This window comes from Ictalurus punctatus, chromosome 26 (assembly GCF_001660625.3).
Source record: "Ictalurus punctatus breed USDA103 chromosome 26, Coco_2.0, whole genome shotgun sequence".
In the NCBI taxonomy this organism is placed as follows: Eukaryota; Metazoa; Chordata; class Actinopteri; order Siluriformes; family Ictaluridae; genus Ictalurus; species Ictalurus punctatus.
In genome coordinates, this window is record NC_030441.2 from 4917728 (window position 1) to 4944489 (window position 26762).

General features: G+C 38.3%; 1 protein-coding gene across 1 annotated transcript; it reads left to right on the forward strand.

Annotated features, from left to right (window-relative positions):
- Nucleotides 1–1599: 1599 nt before the first annotated feature.
- slitrk6 (SLIT and NTRK-like family, member 6) lies at nt 1600–19413 on the forward strand. The gene is made up of 2 exons (XM_017458154.3): nt 1600–1864; nt 14965–19413. The coding sequence occupies exon 2, from the start codon at nt 14981–14983 to the stop codon at nt 17456–17458; it is 2478 nt and encodes an 825-aa protein (XP_017313643.1). The 5' UTR covers nt 1600–1864; nt 14965–14980; the 3' UTR covers nt 17459–19413.
- Nucleotides 19414–26762: the final 7349 nt, after the last annotated feature.

A 26762-nucleotide genomic window follows, 5' to 3' on the forward strand; every position in this document is an offset into this window, starting at 1 on the left:
GGTAACCTCTGTGAGCTTCAGGACCCGGAAGCATTGCCGATGTTCCTCTGGGATCCATCTGACTCATTGCTGTGCTGCCTTCCTCACGGTCAGGTACTCCAATTGTACATGTAGCAGCAGCTACTACAGTGCTGCAACCTGGGCATACCTCTACAGCAAGGATGAGGCATAGGACCCACTCTAGCTGGCCTACACATACAGCTACCACATGCTTGAAGAGCTCCATGAAAGCCTCTGGATCATCTGTGGAGGACATCTCTGAGAGTTGGAGGCGCTGCAGCTGGAGGCGTGGCTTGTTGCAGCAGCTTCTGAAACATCTGTTGGTTCTTCCACTGTTCCTGAGTGAAGGCCTAAGTGGAGAAGTTTCCTCCTGAAAAGACAAACAAAGTAAATATAAGTAAACTCACCGTGATCAAACATAGGTGAGAATCAGCATGCGTTACCTCCTGCCACATGTATATTTCAGTGAGGGGAGGGGAAGTGAAACCTGTCATGATGTTATTGTTCAATCATTTTTTTAGCCTAGAATGATACTCTGAGGCAACATTCACTGCATTTCAGTTGAAGATTCTAAAAAAAAAATGTCATGTTCTATATTTGATGTTATGTGATTTGATTTGATTGATTAATTGTGTGGAATTGTGTGTGTGAATGACAATTGACACAAATGAACAAAAGGTAGGGTTTTTTAGGTCGTCTTTATGGGAGATGGCTAGGGAAGCTTAAAGAGACCAATTTCTAACTTCATTCATCATCACTAGGGGCATGATAATAAGTTACCGTGGTGATAAATGTTAAGTGCGTTAAGCATTATCATAGAGCAGCACCAAAATTTGTTCATTTGTTTTACTTACAGTGACCACAAATGAACGATTTGTTTACTATCATCCTAGCTCTTAGCCAATCAGAATGCACTGTACCATACTGATAGCCTATTAACGAATAATACAGCCAGATCCTGGAAGATACTCGGGCTTCAAGGGTAATTTGAATACACGGGATTAGCAGATGTGCTAAAGCGGGCAGCTGAGGTGACGACGATTTGCCTAAAGGAAACACAGATGGATGTTTATGTAAAACAGTTGTATTCAAATCAGTCAGAGAAAGAGCTCGCTTCAGGCTTGAGCTTTTTTCCCTATGATGCGCTGTTGTGCCCTTTTGGCCACAGGATGTCTCTTTTGTCCTCAATGCAAAACAGGTGGAACTTTTTGGAACGTGCTGTATTATCACCTGAACATCTGTACTGTCATACAGTATAACAGCTGTATATTGTATATTAAACAAACAAATAAGTCAACTTATTTTTTACTTAAAAACATAATTCACAAATACATTTTTTTTAGATGTGTTATTATACGGAATAAATAAAAATCATGCAATTTTATATGAAACATTCCAAAGACATTTATTCTTTGCCATGTATCATATTTTGACATTTTTAAGTATTTATTTTTTAAGCTCTAACAGCAGGAGGAGCTCAGGTGCAGTTCTGCGCTCGCTCGCTCGCTCTCTCTCTCTCTCTCTCTCTCTCTCTCTCTCTCTCTCTCTCTCTCTCTCTCTCTCTCTCTCTCTCTCTCACACACACACACACACACACACACACACACACACACAGGGGGAGAGAGAGAGAGAGAGAGAGAGAGAGAGGCGACAGCAGCAGAGAAGATAGGAGACCATTGACGAAGCGCGAGCTCCGTTTAAACCGGGGATTTTGGGAATTCATTTAAACGCACGTGCCATTCAATGGGACGTTTCCGGTCCTCAGTGCTTCTCTTTTACCAATTTAGGAGGGTTTTATTTTTTCTTTTAATCTGATCTGATTAAAAGGCGGATGAAGTGACGGGTGGCTTTACCTACAAGTGCGGTGAGTGCGATTTATTATCATTATAATTATTTCATTTATTTATGTATTTAATTATACGGCTAAGTGTATATGAGCGCGTGCGTGCCATGTCCTCTGTAGTATGTGATAGTGCTAGGTTATTCAATATTATTAATATCTATATGGTTCTGCGGCTTCTATGTGAAGTTTGGAGGACGAACCAGAGACTGCGTCTTTTCTCTCTCTCTCTCTCTCTCTCTCTCTCTGTCTCACACACACACACACACACACACACACACACACACACACACTATCTCTCTCTCTCTCTCTCTCTCTCTCTCTCTCTCTCTCTCTCTCTATTCAGTCTAGCCCATAACATCTAAAACGCATTTGCATACAAAAACATACAAATCTGAAGACATTTGCATGCACGCGCTGACATTCGCGAGACTTGCCCCATTTATCGTGTCATTAGCTGGCAGTTTCTGTAATAAAACCAACGCGTGCGGTAGCGATCATTTAAGCACGAGCTATTTAAGCAATAAAGTGTTTGTGGTGCCAGTTCAGGAGCGCACGCTGCATATATTACAGAAAAAGCTTTGTCGATATCAGACACAGAAGGAACACTACTACTGGGCTCGATTTAAAAACAAACAAACAAACAAACAAACAAACAAAAAGCAAAGAACGTATGAGACAAAAGAAAGTAACATTGGAACACAGAGGGATGTGGGAGAATAAAGGCACTGGGAATTAGGGAGCAAGGGGATATGGGAAAATAAATACACTCTGCCTTGGGTAAGGGAACACTGGAGACCTCAACAAGCAAGGAGACACCAAGATGTAGGGACTGTGGGAAGGAGGGAACACTGGAAACTAAGGAACACTATGCAAAAGTGGAAATAAGAGAACATAGGAAGCTAGGGAATACTGGAAATTAGGGAACATTAAAAACTAAGGAACACTGGATACTAGGAAACAACAAAATATTAGGGAACACTGAAAACTATGGAACACTAGAAACAAGGGAACAGTGGAAACTTGGAAGACCTGGAAAGTAGGGAACATTGGAAAATAGCAAACACTGAATACTAAGGAGCACTGGAAAGAAGGGAACGCTAGAAACTAGGGAACACTGGAAAATATGGAACACTTGAAAGTAGGGAACATTGAATACCAAGGAACACTGGAAAGGAGGTTACACTAGAAAGTAGGGAACATTGAGGAAACACCCTAGTATTTATAGCCTACCATATACGGAGATTTTTTGTTGATAAACAAATTATGTAATCATAATCAAACCTTATATGGTTTTGCCTGTTAGTTTGGCACAGGTTTGTTTGAGCGCAGAAAAAAACAGTCAGGTGAATTCTGCTATTTCACTTTGGGTTCTGCTGCTGCGATGGATCTTGATGGGAAACCTAATGTTACATTGGTGATCTGGGAACATTTTGGATTCAATACATTTGGATGAATCCATATGCATTGTTAAATTTAATTTAATATTTAGATTTTAACATATTATTTACAGTGGGGGAAATACGTATTGGATGTGTCAACGTTATTTTTCAGTAAATATATTTCCAATTAGGCTTTTCACATTAAATTTTCACCAGACATCAGTATTAACTCAAGAAATCTGGAAATATAAAGAATTCACAACATTAAAGTCCATAAATAAAGTTATGTGTAATAAAGTGGAAAAAAAGTATTGAACATGCTAACTGAAATGTATTTAATACTTAGTGTAGAAGCCTTTGTTTGTAATAACAGCTTCAAGGCACTTCCTGTATGAAGAAATTAATGGGCTGCAGTATTCAGGTGTGATTTTGGCCCGTTCTTCTAAACATATTGTCTTTAAATCTTGTTCAATTGAATTCGAGTCAGGTGATTGACTAGTCCATTCTAACATCTTGATTTTTTTCTCTGAAACCAATTGAGAGTTTCCCTTGCTGTATGCTTTGGATCGTTGTCCTGCTGGAAGGTCCAAACATGGTGTAGTATGAAAGCCAAATAGTTCAATTTTGCTCTCGTCTGACCAGACTACACTGTCCCAGTATTTCATAGGCTTGTCCAAATGAGCAAATTTTAAACGAGCTTCGACATGCCTTTTCTTTAGTAATGTAGTCTTGTGAGGTGAGCATGAGTAGTGGAGTGCATTGCCAATTGTTTTCTCTGTGACTATGGCACCTGCTGCCTCCAAGTGTTTCTGGAGATCTTTCCGAGTGGTCCTTGGCTCTTGGGCTACTCTCCTGACTATTCTTCTGACTCTGTGGACAGAAATCTTGCGAGGAGCTCCTGCACATTATACACTTGCGGATAATGACCCCAGTGGTGTTTTCTGGAAGATTCAGAAGTTTTGAAATACGTCTGTATCCGATTTCATCAATATGTTTTGCAAAAATAAGGTTGTGAAGGTCTTAGGAGAGCTCATTGCTTTTACCCATCATGAGATGTTTCTTGTGTGACACCTTGGTAACAAAAAGCCTTTTTACACACCATTAAATTTACTAACCCAGCTGATATTAATTTGCACAGATAAGGGGTATAATTACTTAAGGATATCAGCTGGTTCCTTTTTTCCAGTGTCATTCCAGTTTATTACACACAACTTTATTTATGGACTTTAATGTTGGGAATTCTTTATATTTCCAGATTTCTTGACGTAATACTGATGTCTGGTGAAAATTTCACATGAATAACCTCATTGGAAATATATTTACTGAAAAAAATGTTTACACATTCAATACTTATTTCCCCAACTGTAGGTTACCGTCCTACTGGTATTTCTTTCAAAGTTTTTGAGGCTTGTGGTATACTACATTTAAAAAAATATATAATTATTCATAAGAGAAACATACGACTGTAAAATCACAATACCGTATCCCAGTGTATCCCACAGTGCTCTCATGCGGTTTCTCATTGCAAAAACACGACACAACAAATTGAGTTGTTTCACTGACGGAACTGCTAAAATAAAGCCTCATTTAATTTTTTTCATATTTAGGTTTTTATTTAATTTAAGCCTATAAAATGATACTATATAATATATAATATAATATAATATAATATAATATAATATAATATAATATAATATAATTTGTTGAGAGTGTGTGCAACACACTCTCCACATGAAACACATACTCTCACCATGCAACACATACACTCTCACCATGCAACACACACACTCTTCACGTGGAATACACATGCTCTTCAAATGGGAAAACACACTTCCTACATGCAACACACACACTCTTCACACTGAATTCACATACTCGTAACATGGGAATACACACTTCCTACAAGCAACACACACTCTTCACATGGAATACACACACTCTTCACATGCAATAAACACTTGACATGCAACACACAAACTTTACACATGCAATTCACATGCAATTATCTGTACAGTGTACAGATATCTGTACACTCTCTACATGAAATACACACTCTCTACAAGCAGCACACGTTGTTCACATGCAATGCACATTCCTCACATGCAACACACACTCTCCAAATGCTTTTCTCTCTCTCTCTCTCTCTCTCTCTCTCTCTCTCTCTCTCTCTCTCTCTCTTGCTGTTTCTCAGCCCAGAATTTAATACTGAGCATGTGGAATGTGTAAGCAATAAAACTGTATAAATTTTATAAATAAATGTCTCCTTACAGAAAATTTCTGCATATCAATGATTACACCCTTTTTGTGTACGTAGAGCATCTACTGCACAAGTGCACAATGAGCTGTTAATATAGAAATTATAAAATACAGCACATTAATAAAAACCTGAGATTTGCAGCTGCACTACTGTCAGAGCTGCTGTTATAGGAAATTAATTATCTTCTTCTAACCAGTAAGAATGGAGAATTCAGCAGCACTGTGGAATAGTAATAATTACTGAGTAACTGGATAATAGGCACATTGTACGCCTAATGTCTATACAAACAGCACGTGCACATACTATAGAAGTACACATTTCTGAAAGCTAAAACCCAAGTTAAAGGTGAAAGAGCCTTAATTGTCTCTGTAGCACAAAGAGGTGCACTCTTTCCATTTCACATATTTTTAGCTTTGTTTCTAAATGATACTGGATGCCTGAAATTGGACAAAAGTAACCGACTCATGTTTGTACATCTATTCATAGTGGTTTGTTGGTTCTTTTATTTCTGGAGTGCCAGTGTTGCTGATTGGTTCACACAATTTGAGAGGTTTGTTGGTGTATTGGGATCAAGCCGACCAAAAAAGAAAAACAAAGAAAAGTGTTACCGCATCATCAAAATGCGCATTCAGTCAAAGCCCTGTTCGATTGATGAGTACAGCTAAAAGGTCTCATTTACCAACAAACATCACTGTGAAGGACCCTGCAAAACAATTCCGTTACTTTGCGATTTTGCTAATGCAAGGAGTTTTCCCGCAGAAAAAAAATAAATAAAAAATTGAGAAAAAAAATGCTGCAGCAAAATCAAGCATTTTTAGACGAAACAATCACGGAAAGCTTCTGTACGGACTGAATGATCAGTTAAGGACAGGGTGGGGGCAGAGTTAATGTTAACGTAGCCTTTCCAGCAGTAGCTATTCAGTGTTAAGTGTTAGTGTGTATTTATTTCCCCATGATGTTAAAATTGAATGCCAGTCAGCAACATTCTGTATGGCAAGCTCTGCCCCTGGGCTACAAATTAGCATTGACTTTGTAACCTGAACTAAAAGTGTTCCTGGAACTGTGGATTTTGAAAAAAGTTTCTGAAAATGTTCTTTTGGTGGAGTTTTGCCTTATAGCAGTGGTTGTCAACCTGTTGATCGCAATCTACCAGTTGATTGTCATATAATTGTCAAATAATTTAAAAATATTTTTTTTACAAAAAACATGCAAAGATAAAATATCCACAGATTGGCTAGGCAGTTAAATATACTCAATTGTATGGACGGGATTTCCGGTTGCACCACATAAACCTGATGTTAAGTAGCTGGCTAACATTAAATCAATATGTGTCCTGTCAATGAGCGAACTGTCAATGGTTCAGGAAACCATGGCAAAGCAACAGAAGTAGGCTAATACATATCGTTTCCATGCCGAATGTGGGCAAAAAACGAATTTGCTTTACAGTCGTGAAAGAAAAGTTTGTCTGCTTGATAAGTCACCAGGCTTCGCACCACTTACCAAATTCATGGACTCATTCCTACCCAAGAGTGAAATACCAAAGAAAAAGATTTGAGATGTAAAAAAAATTCTCTTAAAAAGCCCAGCAATCGCTTTTCACAAAACCCACAGAGAGAGCTAAAGCTGCTACCAAAGCATTGTTCTGTGTTATCCATCTCCTGGCCACGCACAAGAAGCTCGTTCATCGACGGTGAGTTTTTAAAAGAAGCGATGACTGTCACCACTGACACATTATTCACAGAATTTACAGTTTTTCATGATTGCTTAAACACATTTGTCTACTCTGACATCACGTGTCCACTCTAACATCAAAACAGTTAACACAGGCTAAAACTGAAGCTCACTGGCCAAAATGAATCATTTTGTTTGCAAAATGCTCTAACACTCACGAAACATTAAAAATATCTAACAAAAGCAAAACACCACAACTTGTGGTCAAATTAACATATTCATTCAATCAATCATTACACAATGGACAACAAAATACAAAATACAACTACTGTGGGGGAAATAAGTATATTCAGTAAATATATTTCCATTGAGGCTATTCACGTGAAATTTTCACCAGACATCAGTATTAACTCAAGAAATCTGGAAATATAAAGAAGTCACAACATTAAAGTCCATAAAGTTGTGTGTAATAAAGTGGAATGCCACAGGAAAAAAGTATTGAACCCGCTAACTGAAATTTATTTAATACTTAGTGGAGAAGCCTTTGTTTGTCATGATAGCTTCAAGATGGTTCCTGTATGAATAAATTAATCGGCCGCAGTATCCAGGTGTGACTTTGGCCCATTCCTCTAAACATATTATCTTTAAATCTTGTTCAATTGGATTCAAGTCAGGTGATTGACTGGCCCATTCTAACACCTTGTTTTTTTTTCTTCTCTAAAGCCAATTAAGAGTTTCTTTTGCTGTATGCTTTGGATCGTTGTCCTGCTGGAAAAGCTGAATACTGTAAAAAAAAAAAAAAAAAAAAAAAAAAAAAAAAAGCAACCAAAGGAAACTTATCGTTGGAAATACCTAAAAACCAAACTTGAAATACACAGAACTTCACATTTATTCCGTTCGTTCCTGACTATTATGCGACAGGTTCATATCAACATCGCATTGGATGTTTTCCCTTGCAATGCACTGAGGGAAATGCCTCCTTGAATGGCGTATCCATCCCTGGCAGTCCTCTGCACCTATTGCCAGGCAACCAGCATACATTGCCTTCAGGAGGGACATCTGCTCATATGATGGGTGATCAAACACCTTCCATCTCCAAGCAGAGAAGAACTATTCAATTGTTTTGAGAAAAGTAGAGTATGCAGGGAGGAATTGTGTTATCATACAGGGTTGTGCTGCAAACCGTTCGTTCACAAGGCGAGAGTGGTGGAAGGCAACATTGTCCCAAATGATGACATACAGAGTCATGCCAGGCCTTGACAGCCCTCTCTCTTTTATTTGGAACCAGTCTTTCATTTGGTGCATCAAGAAATGTGATAAAGCGTTCTGTACTGTATGGGCGGATAGTGTGCAGTATGTGGCAAAGGACACCATTGGACACATTGGAGATGGCAGTACACATGGTGATATTGGCACCCCTCTGACCTGGCACTGTAACAGTGGCCCTCTGCCCAATGATGTTCCTCCCGCGACTCCTCCTACAGCAGTTGAAGTGCCCCTTCAGTTTCAAGCTCCATTTTTCTCTAAGAAAAAACACTAATTCATAAAGCAAATTATTCCAGTTGCATGTAACTGTATGGTATAGCAAGGCATTACAATAACAAACACACTCTTGATATTTCGAAATGCTCCCTGATCTGGAATTACTGCTGCCTGGATTTCACACAGTCTGATTGCATTGTTTGCCATGACCTTATCTACAATGGCAGCCTCCTGTTCAACACTAAAGATTTTTCCTTTACCAGCAGTGAGTGGATTCTATAAAGTAAATGCAAAAAGCATGTCAAAATTTACATTATGACAGTCACATAAATGGGATTGATGAAACATCTGCATTACTGTAGACACAGTTTGTTCTGCCAACAGATTTGGCAAATGGCAACACAGAGGTGGCATCTTTTATAGAAGGATGAGGACTGATTGCTGATTGAAGAGTTGTGCAAATGAGTTACTTGAGCACATACTTTCTATCAGCTGTGAATAAATCTTTTCCTTTTGTTCAATACAGTTAATCTAATAGAGTTTGGGGTCTTTCAATGAGGTCTGTGGTAACTGTTTTGACAAAGGGTGTGAAAAATGTGTGAAACAAATGAAAAACTATTAAGACGTGCAAGAGAAGACTTCTGTTGTGCTGAGAAGGTTATGATGAAGATCAAGAGGATCCCAGTTTCATTAAGCGTGTCTTAGCACATGAGAAAGACTGTAAAGACAAAGAAGTAGTTGTTAAAAATGGCAGTTAACAGTGTACCAGTGTAACAGTGCGTATCGTACTATTAGATTAACTGCTTTTTGGCACCTTAATGTAGATAAAAATAACAATTTTATCCCAGGAGGAGGGTCGGAGTTATCACTTATAGCTTTGCTAACAGTTTTATTCATACTAAGTACAACTTAATCACCAAGACACCTAGGACATTTGCATGCTGTGTGTGTGTGTGTGTGCGTGTGTGTATGTGTGTGGAGAGCCTGCTCTCATATTATTTAGAGATAAAGCAGCAGCTGGTGCTTCCAGATGTTCATTTTTCATTTCACATTCAATTCTATCCTGTTAATCTAATAACCGACGTCTGTGAAATAATTACAGCTAATCTGATTAGCATCCAAGTGTGCAACTGAAATGCTCTTAAACCCAAGCTACGTATCATTTTGTCAAATTACATCGAGAACAGCGCAGAGCATTAAAGAGGAAAAAATAATTTAAAAACGTTGGTAAGTGCAGTTAATTAGCCAGGACATGTTTTCTTAACAGGCTAATATCATAAACCAGATGGTTATTAGCGTATAAATCCAAACTGTTAGCATATGAGGTGGATTAGCATTCAGTCTGCCCACTAGCCAATTGCAAACTTCCTTGCTTGGCATTAGTAATCACAGCCTGAGCTAATGTTAGCCCATATAACTAATAACTACCTAGCCTACCTAGAATTAATATTATCTCTCTGTTAAGTAGCTAGCCAAATTCGAAAACGCACTCGCTATTTATTTTGTGTGTGTGCCCAAATTCAATAGCAAGCTACCTAGCATGAGGTTAAATACTGTAATGATCAAACTGTATAATGTACAAATATCCCAAATATTCAACACCTCAGGCAGATTATTTAAGTTTAGCAAATTTCAAGTAGGCATGCAAATGATATATTTCTGTGGTGCTGCAAAGCCACTAGTCGCTAACAGCTTAAATATATCACGAGGTGGGGTCATATAGCTGCAATTAAAGTGTAAATATTACACAGATTCCTATGCTAAAATCAAAATAAACAGCTTTTCCTTGTCATTATTAAACGGGATGCATTGTGTTCTCCCTGAGTGTTCAGGTTGCGGTGGTTTGCGACAAATGCTAATAAGCCACTTAAAAAATAACAGCTCATTACACCATCTCCTGAAATTCAGCCATGACACACAAAACACAGAGAGACTGCGAGAAATATTCTCATAATACCCCTGAGTGCTCGTCATCCCAAATTCGCTGCTTTTTAAAATAAAATTATTTAAAATAAATAAACCAGTATTTTTCAAATGGTTATTGTAAATTATGCATTATCTATTTTGTGTAGTAAAGTACATATATTTTACCATTTTTGAGCTAAGGGGGATTTTTAAGTATTTAAAATTAATTTCGAACATTGTAAAAAAAAGTGTTTCTCCAATAAATGGACTAAAAAGAAAAAATGAATGAAAGAATAGAAATAAAACAAATACCGTAGATAAATAACACAGTCAGTCAGTATATGTTAATTTTTTTTTACCAGATGTTTTCTTTTATGAAGTTGTAAAGTATAAAGTTGTCTCATTACATTTTGTGTTAATCCTTTTTAATATATATATATATATATATATATATATATATATATATATATATATATATATATATATATATATATATATATATATATATTATTTTTTTTTTTACTTAAGTGGATTTTTAAAAAAAATAAATACCCATTTTTATTAAAAATAATGTAAAACATTGACTCATTCACATATTTATTATACATACTGTATGATATAAGAAGGCATGGCTTCTGTGTTTCAATATAATTAAAGAGCCACTAGGTTAAAGATCTTGAGTGTATTAATGCGACAAATTCTGTTGTATTCTGTGTCATGAAACAGCAACAGGAAAAAAAAATTCTCTGGAACCTCTGAGATTAGAAGGGAGAAGAAAAATAACAGTCATTTTTGTGTGTGTGCTCATTTGCATAATGCTGAATATTCCACAAGTCACGATTAACAACTGGAAAGAAAAAACAATGAACCATCCCGAGTGATATTTGTTTGGCTAAATTTACTTATGATCTGCTGTGTATGATTTATGATTGCGTGCTAAACACCTCTTGATCCGTTGCCATTTCATACAAAACTGCGGATGAATTAAACACTAATTTATCAGTGCTACAGAAACATGACATGTGCTTGGAGTACACCGTGGGGGGGTTTTCCAGCACCATCTTGAGTGACGCCAGGATTTACAAGAAACACAACTGGCTGCTTTTCTCAGTGCCTCATTATTTAGCACGCGTGGGCGACTGAAATCTCAGCTTCAGCAAGTCCTAATGGGGCATCAGGCCTTTCCGCTTGTGTGTTGTTTTAATTTCATTTTGTGCGCCCTGTGCGTGCCCGTTTCCCAGAGTGGGAATAAACGAGCGCTGTTTGATCGTTTCATATCTTCCTTGCGCTTCGTTTCGTCAGCGCCCACGGCCTGGGTATTTTTCCTGCCACTGTTTGATTTCAGCAGGGAAATCGATTGTCTGCAGCGTCGCTGTCAAACAGATGTGCCGCCGCTGCCTCGTAACGTCAGCTCAAAATTGCATTACACCTGATGAAAAATGAGTGGATGTGTGTCTCACTGCAGGAACAGTACTAGGACACTGTAAGCAGCCTCGCAGGACAAGCTATCGAAGCATGCGTCGTGAATACTTAACCAGTGTTGAAGGTCGGCCAGCCACGGAATAATTAATTAAAAAGATTATTATCCAGATTCCAGTCCGGATACATTACAAAATGGAGTCATTTAAACAAATAGATACGCACATATGCATCATATTCCTTTATTTCTTTTTCTCTCAGTTTCTGGTGTATTTTTTATTTAAGATTTCATTCTGCTTTTCTTTGTTTTTGTTCCCCTCTTTTTCCTTCTTTCCCTCTCTTAGTGATGGCTTTAACAGTTGAAAAAAAATCGACAAAACTTTATACAGTGCTAACAAAGTTTGGCTTGTCGTTGGAAAAGAGGGAAGGGGGTGTTGGGGTGAGGATAGCATAGGGGTAGTAAAAACATCAGCATTATCTTTGATTTTGGGCAGTATGGTAAAAACATGATCAAAAAATACCAAAAATTTTAATTAATTAACCGAAAAACACGGGACAATTTTGTCTCTGTCTAAGTTTAGGCTAAGTTTGAGGCCAAGTTTGAAAAATGTTTTACGTAAATTATATTAACGTTAAACATTTTTCAAACTTAGCCTAATTGTAAAATTTTTAAGGGCTACGAAGGTTAAGGTTTGTGTTAGGGGGCAGAGTTAGTTTTTGTACCTTTTTTTATTTTTTATAACAGCATCTTTGAAACTGGCATGTCCAAAGTGTCCGTAGTGTATGAATGGGTGTGTGAATGTGTATGTGATTGTTCCCTGCGATGGACTGGCACCCTGTCCAGGGTGTACCCCGCCTTGTGCCCCATGCTCTCTGGGATAGGCTCCAGGCTTCCCCATAACCCTGAAAAGTATAAAGCGGTATAGAAGATAGATGGATGGATCTCTGAAACTGGTGCAGCTACAAAGTCACAGGTTTTTATATTAATGCACTCGTACTAACACTTCAGCGTTTCCATAGTTACAGCTCATTCACAGGGACCTGTATGGCAGAAGCATCACCTAAATCGATTAAAAACATGTGTAATCATTGATATGGTGAGGTTTTCGGTAAGGAGATGTTTATTTAACATTTATGGAAGGAGCCTCGGCTGTCAGCACTTTGTAACAGTCAGAGGCAAGGCTGTAACTTTAAATTTTCAGACGCTTTGGTTTATTCCAGTAAGATCCAGTGATTTGCTTCCAGCGAGATCCTGAAAAGCTTAACAAAGCTCCAGTCTGTGACATCTGAACACCTGTGAACCATTGACAGCTAAAAAAAAAACATTTTTTTAGAAGTTACATATTGCTAGGGGGATTATGTGAGTTGCAGAGATGTGCGATTAGAAGCAGGTGAGCAACTGACGGCACAAGAGTTTGACTTAAATGTTTCAAATACAATCCCAATTCCAAAAAAGTTGGGATGCAGTGTAAAATGTAAATAAAAACAAAATACATTGATTTGCAAATCTCATAAACCCTTTTGTTATTCATGATACAACATTGAAAACATATCAAATGTTTAAACAGGAAATGTACACTTATTAAAGAATAAAGTAATTTGAATTTGATGGCCACAACACGTTCCAAAAAAGTTCGGACTGTGACAACAAAAAGGTGTAGAAGTAAGTGTTACTAAAAAGAAACAGCTGGAAGAACATTTTGCAACTAATTAGGTTAACTGGCTACAGGTCAGTAACATGGTTGGGTATAAAAAGAGTATCTTTGAGAGCCAGAGTCTTTCAGAAGTAAAGATGGGATGGAATCTGGATGGAAGCATTTGTTGCTCTAAAACGTGTGTATATACCTTTCAGAATTGATGGCCTTTCCAGATGTGCAAGCTGCCCATTCCATAGGCACTAATGCACCCCCATACCATCAGAGATGCAGGCTTTTGAACTGCGCGCTGATAAAAAGCCAGATGGTTCCTCTCCTCTGTAGTCCTCTTTAGTTTAGAGGACACGGTGTCTATGGTTTCCAAAAAGAATTTCAAATTTCGCTTCGTCTGACCACAGAACAGTTTTCCACTTTGCCTCAGTCCATTTTAAATAAGCTTTGGCCCAGTGAAGACAGTGGCGTTTCTGGATCATGTTCACATATGGCTTCTTCTTTGCATGATACAGCTTTGACCAGCATTTGTGGATGACAAAGTGAACTGTGTTCACAGACAATGAGTTCTGGAGGTGTTTGTGAGGCCATGTAGTGATTTCCATTACAGAATCATGCCTAGTTTTAATGCAGTGCCGCCTGAGGGCCCGAATATAACGGGCATGCAATATTTATTTTCACCCTTGTCCCTTACACACAGAGATTTCTCCAGATTCTCTGAATCTTTTGATGATATTATGTACTGCATGATGATGAGATGATGAGATATTCATAGTCTTAAAAATTATACATTGAGGAACTTTACTCTGAAATTGTTCCAGAAATTGTTGATGCAGATTTTCGCAGATTGAACCTCTGCCCATCTTTAGTTCTGAAAGACTCTGCCTCTTTAAGATACTCTTTTATACCCAATCATGTTACTGACCTGTTGCCAATTAACCTCCCATCTGTTTCTTTTTAGTAACAATTACTTTTCCAGCCTTCTGTTGCCCCATCCCAACTTTTTTGAGACATGTTGTGGCCATCAAATTTCCTCAGTTTAAACATTTCATATATGTTCTATGTTGTATATATAAATAACATATGGGTTTATGAGATTTCCAATTAATTGCATTCTGTTTTTATTTACATTTTACACAGCATCCCAACTTTTTTGGAATTGGAGTTGTGTGTATATGTGTGTGTGTGCGCACGTGTGTATACCCTCAGACTTTCAAAACAAGCATGCATATAACAGCTTTCAATAAATATGGGCTAATTAATGCTTTGCAATATTTTCTCACCTAAATGTTATTTCTTCTTTAGTTTTCCTCATGTTCTGGTAACTAATTCCTCATTTTCTCCTTTTCCTTGTGTTTGCAGACACCCAAGAGAGACAATGCTGGCCAGGATTGTGTTCCTTTGTTCCTTTTTAGCTTGTGCTAGTTTTCAGGAGGATGAGAGCCCTAAGGTATCATTTGGAGGAGCTTGTAAAATGTTGTGCACCTGTGAGGAGAAAGATGGAGTATTGCACATAAACTGCGAGGAGAGGAACATAAACAGGATCTCCGAAGTCCAGGTACCTTCAGATAGACCTTTCCATCTGAATCTTTACAAAAACGATATTGTGGAGCTGCTCCCAGAGGACATGGAGGCTTTCAGGAATGCAGTCACATTGCATCTTGGTAGTAACAGCATACAAGAGCTGGTGCCTGGAGTTTTTGGTGCACTAGGCTCCTTGAAGAAGTTGCATATCAACAGTAATTTCCTGGTGATGTTAAAGGAGGATACTTTTCATGGCTTGGTAAATTTGGAATATCTCCAGGCGGACACGAACTTTATCCGAGTTGTGGAGCCTGGAGCTTTCAGCAAACTTGTCCGTCTCAAAGTCCTTATCCTCAACGACAACTCCATTGAGTTCCTTCCCAACAACATATTCCGATTCGTGCCTCTGACTCATTTGGATCTACGTGGAAACAATCTGCAGACTCTCACTTACGTGGGCTTTCTGGAGCACGTTGGGCGCATAATTGAGCTTCTGCTAGAGGACAACGACTGGGTCTGTGACTGCCAGAACCTTCCTTTGAAGATGTGGATCGAGAACATGCGAGCACAGTCGGCCATTGGGGAAGTGGTTTGCAGTAGTCCCCAGCATCTCAAGGGTATCCCTCTGGCCAAAGTGAAACGGGACGTATTGTGCCCATCCCATGCGGATATAAACTTTGAGGAGCCATCCAAATCTCTGGACATGGTGGTCACCCCTTCCACAAAGGTGGTCCAAATACCAGACCCAAGAAATGATGCAAAGATCCCCTCACCTTCTCATGTCCCAAAGACATCCTGTGCATCACAGTGTTCTTGTCATAACCATTCCAGTGCTGGGTTCCTCATCCACTGTGAGGATCGAGGCATCCAGAGGATATCAGATCTTGGAATTTTTCAGCAAAGCCCGAGTAAGCTTGTTTTAACTGGAAACATGATAGAGAGACTTCTAAAATATGATTTCGTCACCTATGACAGTTTGGAATTGCTGAATCTGGCGAACAACCAAATAAACTATATAGACAATGAAACTTTCCTGAGTTTGAGCAATCTTAAAAAGCTGTACCTAAATGGTAACAGGATAGAGAAGATTACTGCAACTATGTTTGTGGGCCTCCACAATCTGGAATACTTATACTTGGAATATAATGCAATTAGGGAGGTTGAGGCAGGATCATTCAATCCTTTGACAAACCTAAAGCTCCTATTCTTAAACAACAACCAGCTCAGTGCTCTACCAGCACAGATATTTAGAAATGTGCCCTTGACCAAATTGAATTTGCGAAACAATCTATTCATGCACCTGCAGGTCAGCAATGTGTTGGAGCAGCTTGATTTCCTGGAACAGATTTACCTTGAGGACAATCCTTGGGACTGCACATGTGATCTGGTCAGTATGAAGCAATGGTTGGAGAAGCTGAGAAAGAATACAGTGGTGGGCTCCATCATGTGCCACAGTCCCAAAAAGGTGGTGAATGCTGAGGTCAGGAACCTTAAGCATGATGTTCTTTGCCCTGGTTTGGTCACCCATAACATCCTGCCTTCAAGTGAATTGGGGGTTGTAACAACAGTAGCACCAGAAGGAGGCATAAACAGCTTCTTCCGATCCCTAACAGATTCAGTTCCTCTTTCTGTCCTCATCCTCTGCCTTCTTATTCTCTTCCTTACCATAATCTTCTGCTCTGCTGGGATCATCGTCTTCGTCTTGCACCGCCGGCGCAGGCATTCAAAGAAAAAGCAAGCTGAGGAACAGCCTCGTGAAAACAGCCCAATCCACCTGCATTACAGCATGTATGGACAGAAAACAACTCATCACTTGGCTGAGAGGCATGACACAAACATGTACGATGAACCTTCCCGAAGTCCCATCATTCAGGTTTGCAGGAACCCCAGCTATTGTTCACAGCACAAAGAATATGACCCAGAGGATTACGACACAGAGAAACCAAATCGGCTTCACCACAGCATCATGGATAAGGAGAACGGCTCCCCCCTTACAGGGTCAATGAAGTACAAGACGGTGTCCCATGAGTATCCTTCTGATTTTGTTTCTTTGGGTGACAAGGGATCTTTGTACAAAAACATCCTGGAGCGGGAACGTGAACTCCAACAACTTAGCATCACAGAATATCTCAGGAAAAACATCTCGCAGCTACAGGACGTGCAAGTCCCCAGGCAACATCAGGAGCTCAAACTGATGGAGACCCTTGTGTACACCAGGCCAAGGAAGGTTATGGTGGAGCAGACTAAAAACGAGTATTTTGAACTGAAAGCTAATCTACACGCCGAACCGGATTACTTGGAGGTACTTGAACATCAGACAACTTTTAACTGAGATGCAGCACACTGTAACACTTTAATATCAGACCTGCTTTGAGAGATAATACCCAAAGTGCCTTGATGAGTTTTAAGCAGACATGAAGTGCAGCTGCTGATCTTTGTGAATGTGGTCATTTAGGGGAATGCAGTGGAGTGTGCATTACTGAACAGGAACCTTGACCTACATTTCATAATTTAATGTCAAATGAGGACATTGGCTATTCTGTTGAGTCTTGACAATTTGCCATAAATATCATGTGCCATTTGTCAAATGCAGCCACTTTCAGTCAGGTTTTCAGTTCTTCCTTTGGGGGGAACCCTTAAAGATTCTATGTAAAATCATACCTTACTCCAGAGACAGAGTCGAGGCATTACACTACATGGAGACGTTAACCAGGACGAATGTGGTTCTGATTGGACCAATCAGTATTCGTAACTGCTTCTAGCTTTGCCCCATGTCCCAACCTGACTCACATGCTATCTGGGCAAGCAAGAGAGATAACAAAATTTTGCATGGGTACAGCATGTACAGCCAATGGCAAAGCACTATAACTGAACAAGTTTACCATTGGCTGTACCCACCGTACTCTTAAAGGTTCTTTGGTTGTCCTTCCTGGGGAACCATTAATGGTTCCATCTAGAACCCTACAACAAAGCAGAAAGGATTCCAAGGATTCCACTTTATGGAAGTTAAAACCCATAATTGCTTAATAAATCATCAATCATGTACATTTTAATGTAGGGTACACACTACAAATTATTGTCCATTATTTTTTTCTTAATACCTTGAACCTACTTGGTGCTTAACATACAGCTTTAGCTATTTTGGTACCTGGTATACTCTTAAAACAAGGTTTTTCAGACCTTCTGTATAGGTTCTGTATAGGATCATTTGATAATTAAGGGTTGTCAGCCTCCTAAGAGGGATCTATTGTATGGAGCCAAACATGTCTTAAGGCTGTTCAGTTGTGGTGCGTTTACACAGGATGTACCAGCCACGCCTGTGCAAAATTTTCTTTTGCTTGCCCTGTTACCATGTGAGCCAAGTCAGGACATGTGGGTGGAGCTAAAACTAGTGCAACCCATTGGTGGGTCAAAAATCTTTGTAATGGGGAACATCAGGATACATATATGCACTTTGTTACCAAGCCGTGCTGTCCTTTTTGGTGGAAAAGTGCACTTAAAATCTAAATAACTTTGTCTTCCATGCAGTGGGTGTTAATGGTCCTCAAGTTAGTTTCTAATTGGCCGTTGGAGGGCTTTTGGTTGGTGGACTGTTTCTTATTATACACTGCTGTATGGTACCTCCTCATACCATCAGCATGTTCCTATGTTGGTTATTTTCTTGGCTAGAGTGGTGCCAATACTTTGTGCAGAGGAACAGGTGACCTATGCAGACGGTGCACATGATACATTTTCAGCTTTGTGTCTTTTTTTAATATGTCTTCTGTGCATTTTCCATAAAGTTGTATTTATTTATTTCTGACATTTTTTGGGGCAACAAAAAAAGTTTCTATCCATAACATTTTTATCTGTTGCATCTCATCACAATCATAGTCCCAGCATTTACTGCAGGTCATAATTTTACAGACAAAAAAAAAAAAAAAAAAAGAATTGCACTACTCAAAATGCCATTTAAGAGATGGCACTTGACAATCAAGTGTAGCTACTGGTGTGTACGAGCTTGATGTATACAGATTTTTTTTCCTTTTGATTTTCATTACTCTACATAGTATAGCGAACTCTTTTGTATCAGCATGATAAATAATTATGCAGGTTGGTTTGAAAGGATTCGCTGTATGTAAGAGCACCATAGCTTTATTTTGTACTGATGTAGATCAGAGTTTATTTATTCTGTATATATTTGTACATAACAGAAGTTTTCTATGTATGTGTGCCTTTTGATGTTGCAATGATGGATGTAAATAAAGGTAACAGTATAGTGTACAGTAAAAATTTGCATTGACATAATGCTAGAACTGGGTTTTCTTTTCTATATCTTCAATTGCTATTCTTTAGATATGCATTTAAAGGAGATACGTTGCTGTATTGAAATATAGAATAATATTTTAAAAAGATTTCACCAGCTTAACTATAAGATTTTTTGATGCAAATTCAATAAAGCAGGTTATATGAAAAAAATGTATATAATTTTTATTTTCCTGGCAACTTCAGCACCTTACGTTTCAAGATCTGCAAGTGTGCCAGTGACATGCTGTACATAATTTATCCTAAATAATCCAGAAATCTTCTCTCGCTTTTCGAGTTAACTTTTAATGGTAACCCTTTACTGCATGTGTTGCCATATGGCAACAATTAATTTATCTCCAGTTTTTTTTTTTTTTTTTATAGGCAATTAAACTTTGACATAACAGCCATGTCACATGACCAGGATATGCTGTTTGCACTTCCTTTTCTGCAGTCACATGGTATTTTTGTTAATTTTGACTATATGATACAACCAATGAACATTGTTGCCATACGGCAACTACCTGCCTTTTTTATAAAAAAAATTTTAAGAGGCTTAAGCATCCAAATTTACACTATTTTCACAAATCGTTTTTATTGTTTTTACCTTAAAGTTGAGGTAGATAGTATATCCTGTATTTATACTGTTTAGTTAGAACTGAGATTCTTTTGTTAGAAAAACTAAATTTCTACACACAAACTAATGCTTGGTGAAAAAAAGAGAGTAGCATTTAGCAGTTTTGCATACCTAACCTGCTCATCTCCATTTCTTTTTTTTTTGTAGACATGAATAAGTAATATGATGCACCGGCACATGGATGTAAATCGGAGGAGGTTTTCTGACAAGCAAATTGCAAAACAATGTGTATTTTCTACAGCGAGGCTGTAAATCCATGATGTTGAATATGTTTATCAGAAAAACCAGGACGAAATTCAGAGTGCTGCTAAAATGTACCCATCTACTAAAATATTGCTTTATCTCTTTGCTAACATGCAATGCTAATTAAGGAGAATGTAATTAGCAATGTGATTAGACATTCATATCAGAATCACACACACACACACAAAATTAAGGGCAGTATTTTTTTAGCTTGACTTTGGGACAGTAGATGTGGCTAACACGCTGTTGCTAACTAGATTTCATACTCCAGGAAACAAACAGTCTCAAAGGTGAGAGCAAAGTAAAATGCCACAGGAGCTTGAAAGACAGGTCCAAAAATAGATAAATAACTTGGCATTAGTGACATGCTACCATGTCACTTGGAACAAAATATAGACATGGATGCAAAGTGTGCACTTTTTTCTTTAGCTGTCAGTTCTATAGAACTGATGATGACCTGCTAGTTAGCATTACTGTCACACTGATATGTGTAAGCTAGCTCATGTTAACACTCACTGGGGAACCAAGGAAGGGAATTTTAAAAGTACAGCACTGCTTAGCCAGTAGCCGACATTACTAGCAAGCTAGATAACATTATGTAAAGTATTTTAATGAGTAATGCAATCAGGTGCTAACAAGGGCAGAGCTCTGGTTAAAGTTACCAACCAGTCACCAACCTGATCATGTGATGTTATTTCTTCAGCTATATGATGCATAAACATCTGGTTTTAATTACATGTTAGCTCATCGATATTAGCTAACATAGCTAGCTCCCTAAATACAGCAGTGTTCAAAACCTATTTGATGTTAAATCGTTAGCTGCATTACTAACATTCTAGATAACATTAAGTAAACTGTGATGGGGATTGACTGAATAAATTTCAGGATGCTGCTAAACTTGATGTAGCTAAGAAAGTTAGTTAGTTAGTTCCGTCTGCGCAGCGGGGCGCAGCGGGCAACAAGCATTCGCCAGCGGGCTCGGTCGGAAGCGTTGATTTCCACATCTTCCCACTTGACATCGAGCGCTCGTAGATCTTCCATGAATGTTCGTCGCCAAGTATTCCGCAGCCGCCCTACTCGTCTCTTCCCCCGTGGCGGCGTCCAGCGCAGCGCGATCTTTGCGTGGCGGTGGTCAGACATCCGTAGAATGTGTCCTGCAAAGCGCATTCTTCGCTCTACGACCGTTTCTGCCAGGCTGCGAGAGTTTGTTCTTCTTAGAATTTCTTCTTTTCTCAACCCCAATGAATAAGACCATATGAACACTTTGGAATGGATCTCAAACTCTGGCCTGATCTGAAACAAGCTGCTTTTTCCAAGACGCCACTGGTGTGTTATGAGTATTTAATAATAGTGCGTGTATCCAAGTGTGGTATTTAACTTACATATACATACGCTAAGCTAAAGCTATTTAAACATGAACTAGTGCTGGTGTTTACATTAGCTTGGAGCAGTCACGGAAAGTTTGCCCACTACTTTGTCTCGTTTGTGTGTGAGAGAAGATAAACTCTCAGGAAATAAACAAGACATTTATTATAACTTGCAAAATGTTCATGAAGAAGCAAAAAATAATAATAATTTACTGTAGTAAAAAAAAAAATTAAAATCAAATTAAATCCAAAGTTTAAATATAGTTTTTTAACAACCTTAAATAAATGGACAAATGATTTACAATAAATTTAATTAGATTAAACAATTAAGTTGAATGTACAACTGGGGGAAAAAAAATGTGTAGACAGTTTAAATAAAACACCTTCCTTGATTTATCTTCCAGGATTTATTAATAAATCATGGAAGATAAATTGCAAAACCTTTTTGCAATCTGTCTACCAAATGCAGGTGCAGTGAATTGTGAGTAAAATTAAAATGTTGAATTAGAGTTATGTATTATTATTGTATGTATTAAATGTATTATTTAAATTTTAAATTTAGAATAAAAAGAATAACATTTTAAACCTGCAGAATGTCTAATGTGTAATTACACTGTTACATGGTCTAATTATAAAGTTTTTTAATATGAGTTATAGAGATGTCACGATACCAAAAATCTAGTAGTCAGTACCAATACCACCAAAAGTACACGATACTTGATACCAAAGTCGATACCACTGTGTGGTAGAAAATTTAAATTAAAAAAATACAATTAAAAACTCTCCTGGAGGACATCCTACTCTGGCTAATATTGGCAAAAAGAGAAAGAGAGAGAGGCTGGTATATTTTAGTTATCAAACACTGTCTGACAATTACTAATAAAACAGTGGAGGCTACAAGTGCTAAGGTGCACACACACACACACATACACACACACCACATACACTGAATGCAAGCATTAGTTTAAATTCACTGATGGTAGGCCAAAAATATTTCTTAAAAGCATGAACATTTGAATAATTATTAGTGACATTAGGCTACATTTTGCTGACAGGACACAGGCTAAATGGCGATGCATGGTGGCCCATTAGGAGGTAGTTTATAACATTGCAATGCATTAGCGTCGTTAACAAATAACTGGCTATCGCAAACATTACATGGAGCATAACGTTAGCTGGTTTCACGGCCACAATGCCAGCTGTCTCAAACAAGCATAATATAGGGCCCGTCTTTCAGGTGCCAAATTCGAGGTGTTTCCTTAATTTGTTTGAAATGAACGATAGCATCGGTTGCACAGTGGTTTCAGAGCATCCTTTATATGTTTGTTGTCATCTGCCTCGAATGCGAAGTGTTTCCTTATTTAACTCTTACCACCTTTCCTCTCAACAAGTCAGGGCGGAGCTAAACCTTTCACCATCTTCTATAGTTTTTCCCGTGTGCTTGTAGGCATTCTTCTTCTTCTTTACTACTTGTGTACAGACTAAAACTCTTATGCGTATTTGCTGCCCCCATCAGTTCCAGAAGAATTGCAACCTCTGTAACTTCATTACAAACGGTACCGCAGAAAAACAAGCACCGTCACGTTTTAAGAATGTTGGTACCGACTTGGTACTGAAGTATCGGTTCTTGTGACATCCCTAATAAGCTATATAAAATACATATTTAAAATAAATCAATTTAATTTCATAAATAAATTGGAATTTATAACCCTAAGGATTGTCTTTTTTTACTGTTCTATAAAAACGTTTAATATTCTGTTTTTAAATATTAATTTTAATATTTAAATATTAATGCATCGCACCTCCATTGGGGGTTCAATTCCCACCACTGCCCTGTGTTCACGGAGTCTGCATGTTCTCCCTGTGTTTTTAGGGGTTTCCTCCAGGTAATCGAGTTTCCTCCCCCAGTCCCAGAGACATGTGTTGTAGGATAATTGGCATTTCCAAATTGTCCATAGTGTGTGAATGTGTATGTGATTGTGCCCTGTAATAGGTCGGCACCATGTCCAGGGTGTCCCCCACCTTGTGCCCCGAGTTCCCTGCGATAGGATCCAGGCTTTTCTGCGACCCTGTGTAGGATAAGCGGTACAGAAAACGGATAATAGATTAGATTGAACTGAATTTTAGAACTCATTTTTTTAAATGTTAGTGATAGAACTATTTTAAACGTCTTATTTTCATCAAACTCCAATATATACACATACACTCACTGTCCATTCTTTCACACCATTCTGTGTAAACTCTAGAGACTGTTATGTGTGAAAATCCCTAGAGATCAGCAGTCTATGAAATACTCAGACCAGCTCATCTGGTACCAACAGCCATGACATGGGTATAGTCACTGAGATCCCTCGATTTTAATGTATGATGTGAACATTACTCTGAAGCTATTGACCTGTATCTGCATGATCTTATGCATTGCGCTACTACCACATGATTGGCTGATTAGATAACTGCATGAATGTGCAGGTGTACAGGTGTTTCTAATAAAATGGATGGTGAGTGTATATTCATGAGCTTTTTGTATATCAGTATTATCTAATTGTACTGCATCGCTGCTCAAATCAAGCCCTGTTACCTAAATTTCCATAATTTACTGACTTTCATACACACACACATACACACACAGTTTTGTATTTGCTTTTCTTATTTCATGAGAGTTTGGGCATGTCTAAACACAGATCCACATTCCTCTGTGCGAGGCTGATTGACGCCAAAGATGTGGGATTAAAATAACCCGAATTTAGAGATGATCGGGCAGCAGAGTGTGGGATTAGTCACAGGCGTGTGTCACCATAGCATTCGAAACAGGCCTGAACAAAGCAGTCATTAAAAACTTTACGTCTGATTGAGACAGTCAGCATGGAATCATTTAGACAGCAGTAACAATGTTACTCATCTCAGACTGATTCGTATTCAGGGTTTTTTTTATTTCCTTTCAGGATTCATTTTCCATAGTTTATCTAATCTAATTTTATCTAATCTAATCTATCTGCTGCCAATTTAAATTTAATCCTCCTCGGTTGTGGCAAGGCAGGAATGCACCCGGGATGGGATAGTCCATCATAGAGCACCACACACACACACATTCATTAACATTTATCTTATCTAGTCCACCTATTGTCATCTTATTGGGATGTGGGAGGAAACTGGAGAACCCAGAGGAAATCCACATGGACACAGGGGAGAACATGCACAGAAACTCAACACAGACAGCTACTCAAGCTCAGGATCAAAGCTTAGCCCCCTGGAGCTGTGATAACCCTGCTGTACCACCACGTCAGCTTTATATAGTGCAAGAATATCGAAAATGTAAAATGAAAAAGTTACACAAAATCAAATAATGTAAAAAGTTACACAAAATAAAGAACAATAGCCAGTTAAAATAAAAAAAAAAGTACAAATATATATACAATGGGGGAAATAAGTATTGGATGTGTCAACATTTTTTTCAGTAAATATATTTCCAATGAGGCTATTCATGTGAAATTTTCACCAGATATCAGTATTAACTCAAGAAATATGGAAATATAAAGAATTCACAACATTAAAGTCCATAAATAAAGTTATGTCTAATAAACTTCAATGACACAGGAAAAAAGAATTGAACATGCTAAGAAAAAGCAGTTTTCCAAGGTAAGGTAAGACAAGGAACCAGCTGAATGAAGCAATTATACCACCTATCTGTGCAATTTATAGGTTAGTAAATTTATGGTCTGTAAAAAGACTTTTCATTACCAAGTTGTCACGCAAAAAACATCTCATGATGGGTAAAAGCAAAGAGCTCTCCCAAGACCTTCACAACCTTATTGTTGCAAAACATATTGATGGAATCGGATACAGACATATTTCAAAACTTCTGAATCTTCCAGTAAGCACCATTGGGGCCATTATCCACAAATGGAAGCAACATCACTCCATCATCACCCGGCCACGCACAGGAGCTCCTCGTAAGATTTCTGATCAGGGAGTCAGAAGAATAGTCAGAAGAGCAGCACAAGAGCCAAGGAGCAGTCGGAAAGAGCTCCAGAAATACTTGGAGGCAGCAGGTGCCATCGCCACAGAGAAAACAATAGGCAATGCACTCCACTGCTCACGCTCACCCCACAAGACTCCATTACTAAAGAAAAGGCATGTCGAAGCTCATTTAAAGTTTGCTACAACTCATTTGGACAAGCCTATGAAATACTCAGAGATTGTACTGGTCAGACAAGATTAAAATGTAACTTTTTGGCTGTCATACTACACACCATGTTTGGAGAAGAAATGGGATTGCACATCACCCTTAAAACAATATACCAACAGTGAAGTTTGGAGGTGGAAGCATCATGGTATGGGGCTGTTTCTCATCGCATAGTACTGGCAGACAGTGAATGGAGCCCTTTACTGGGAGATTCTTTAGAAGAATCTGCTGCCATCCACCAGGATGATAAAGATGAGATGTAGGTGGACCTTCCAGCAGAACAATGATCCAAAACATAGAGCAAATGAAACTCTCAGTTGGTTTCAGACAAAATAAGTCAAGGTGTCAGAATGGCCCAGTCAATCACCTGACTTTTTAACAAAATCCAATTGAACAAAAGACAATATGTTTAGAAGAATGGGCCAAAATCACACCTGAATACTGTGGCTGATTAATTTCTTCTTACAGGAAGCATCTTGAAGCTGTCATTACAAACAAAGGCTTCTCCACGAAGTAGTGAATAAATTTCAGTTAGCATGTTCAATACTTTTTTCCTGTGTAATTCCACTGAAAGCAGATGACTTTATTTATGGACTTTAATGTTGTGAATTCATATTTCTGGATTTCTTGAGTTAATACTGATGTCTGTTGAAAGTTTCATGTGAATAACCTCATTGGAAATGTATTTACTGAAAATAATGTTGATGCTTCCAATACTTAGTTCCCCCACTGTACACACACACACACACACGCACACACATACACACACACACACACACACACACACACACACACACACACACACACACACACACACATATACATATATATATATATATACACAGTGAGGGAAAAAATTATTTGATCCCCGGCTGATTTTGTACGTTTGCCCGCTGACAAAGAAATGATCAGTGTATAATTT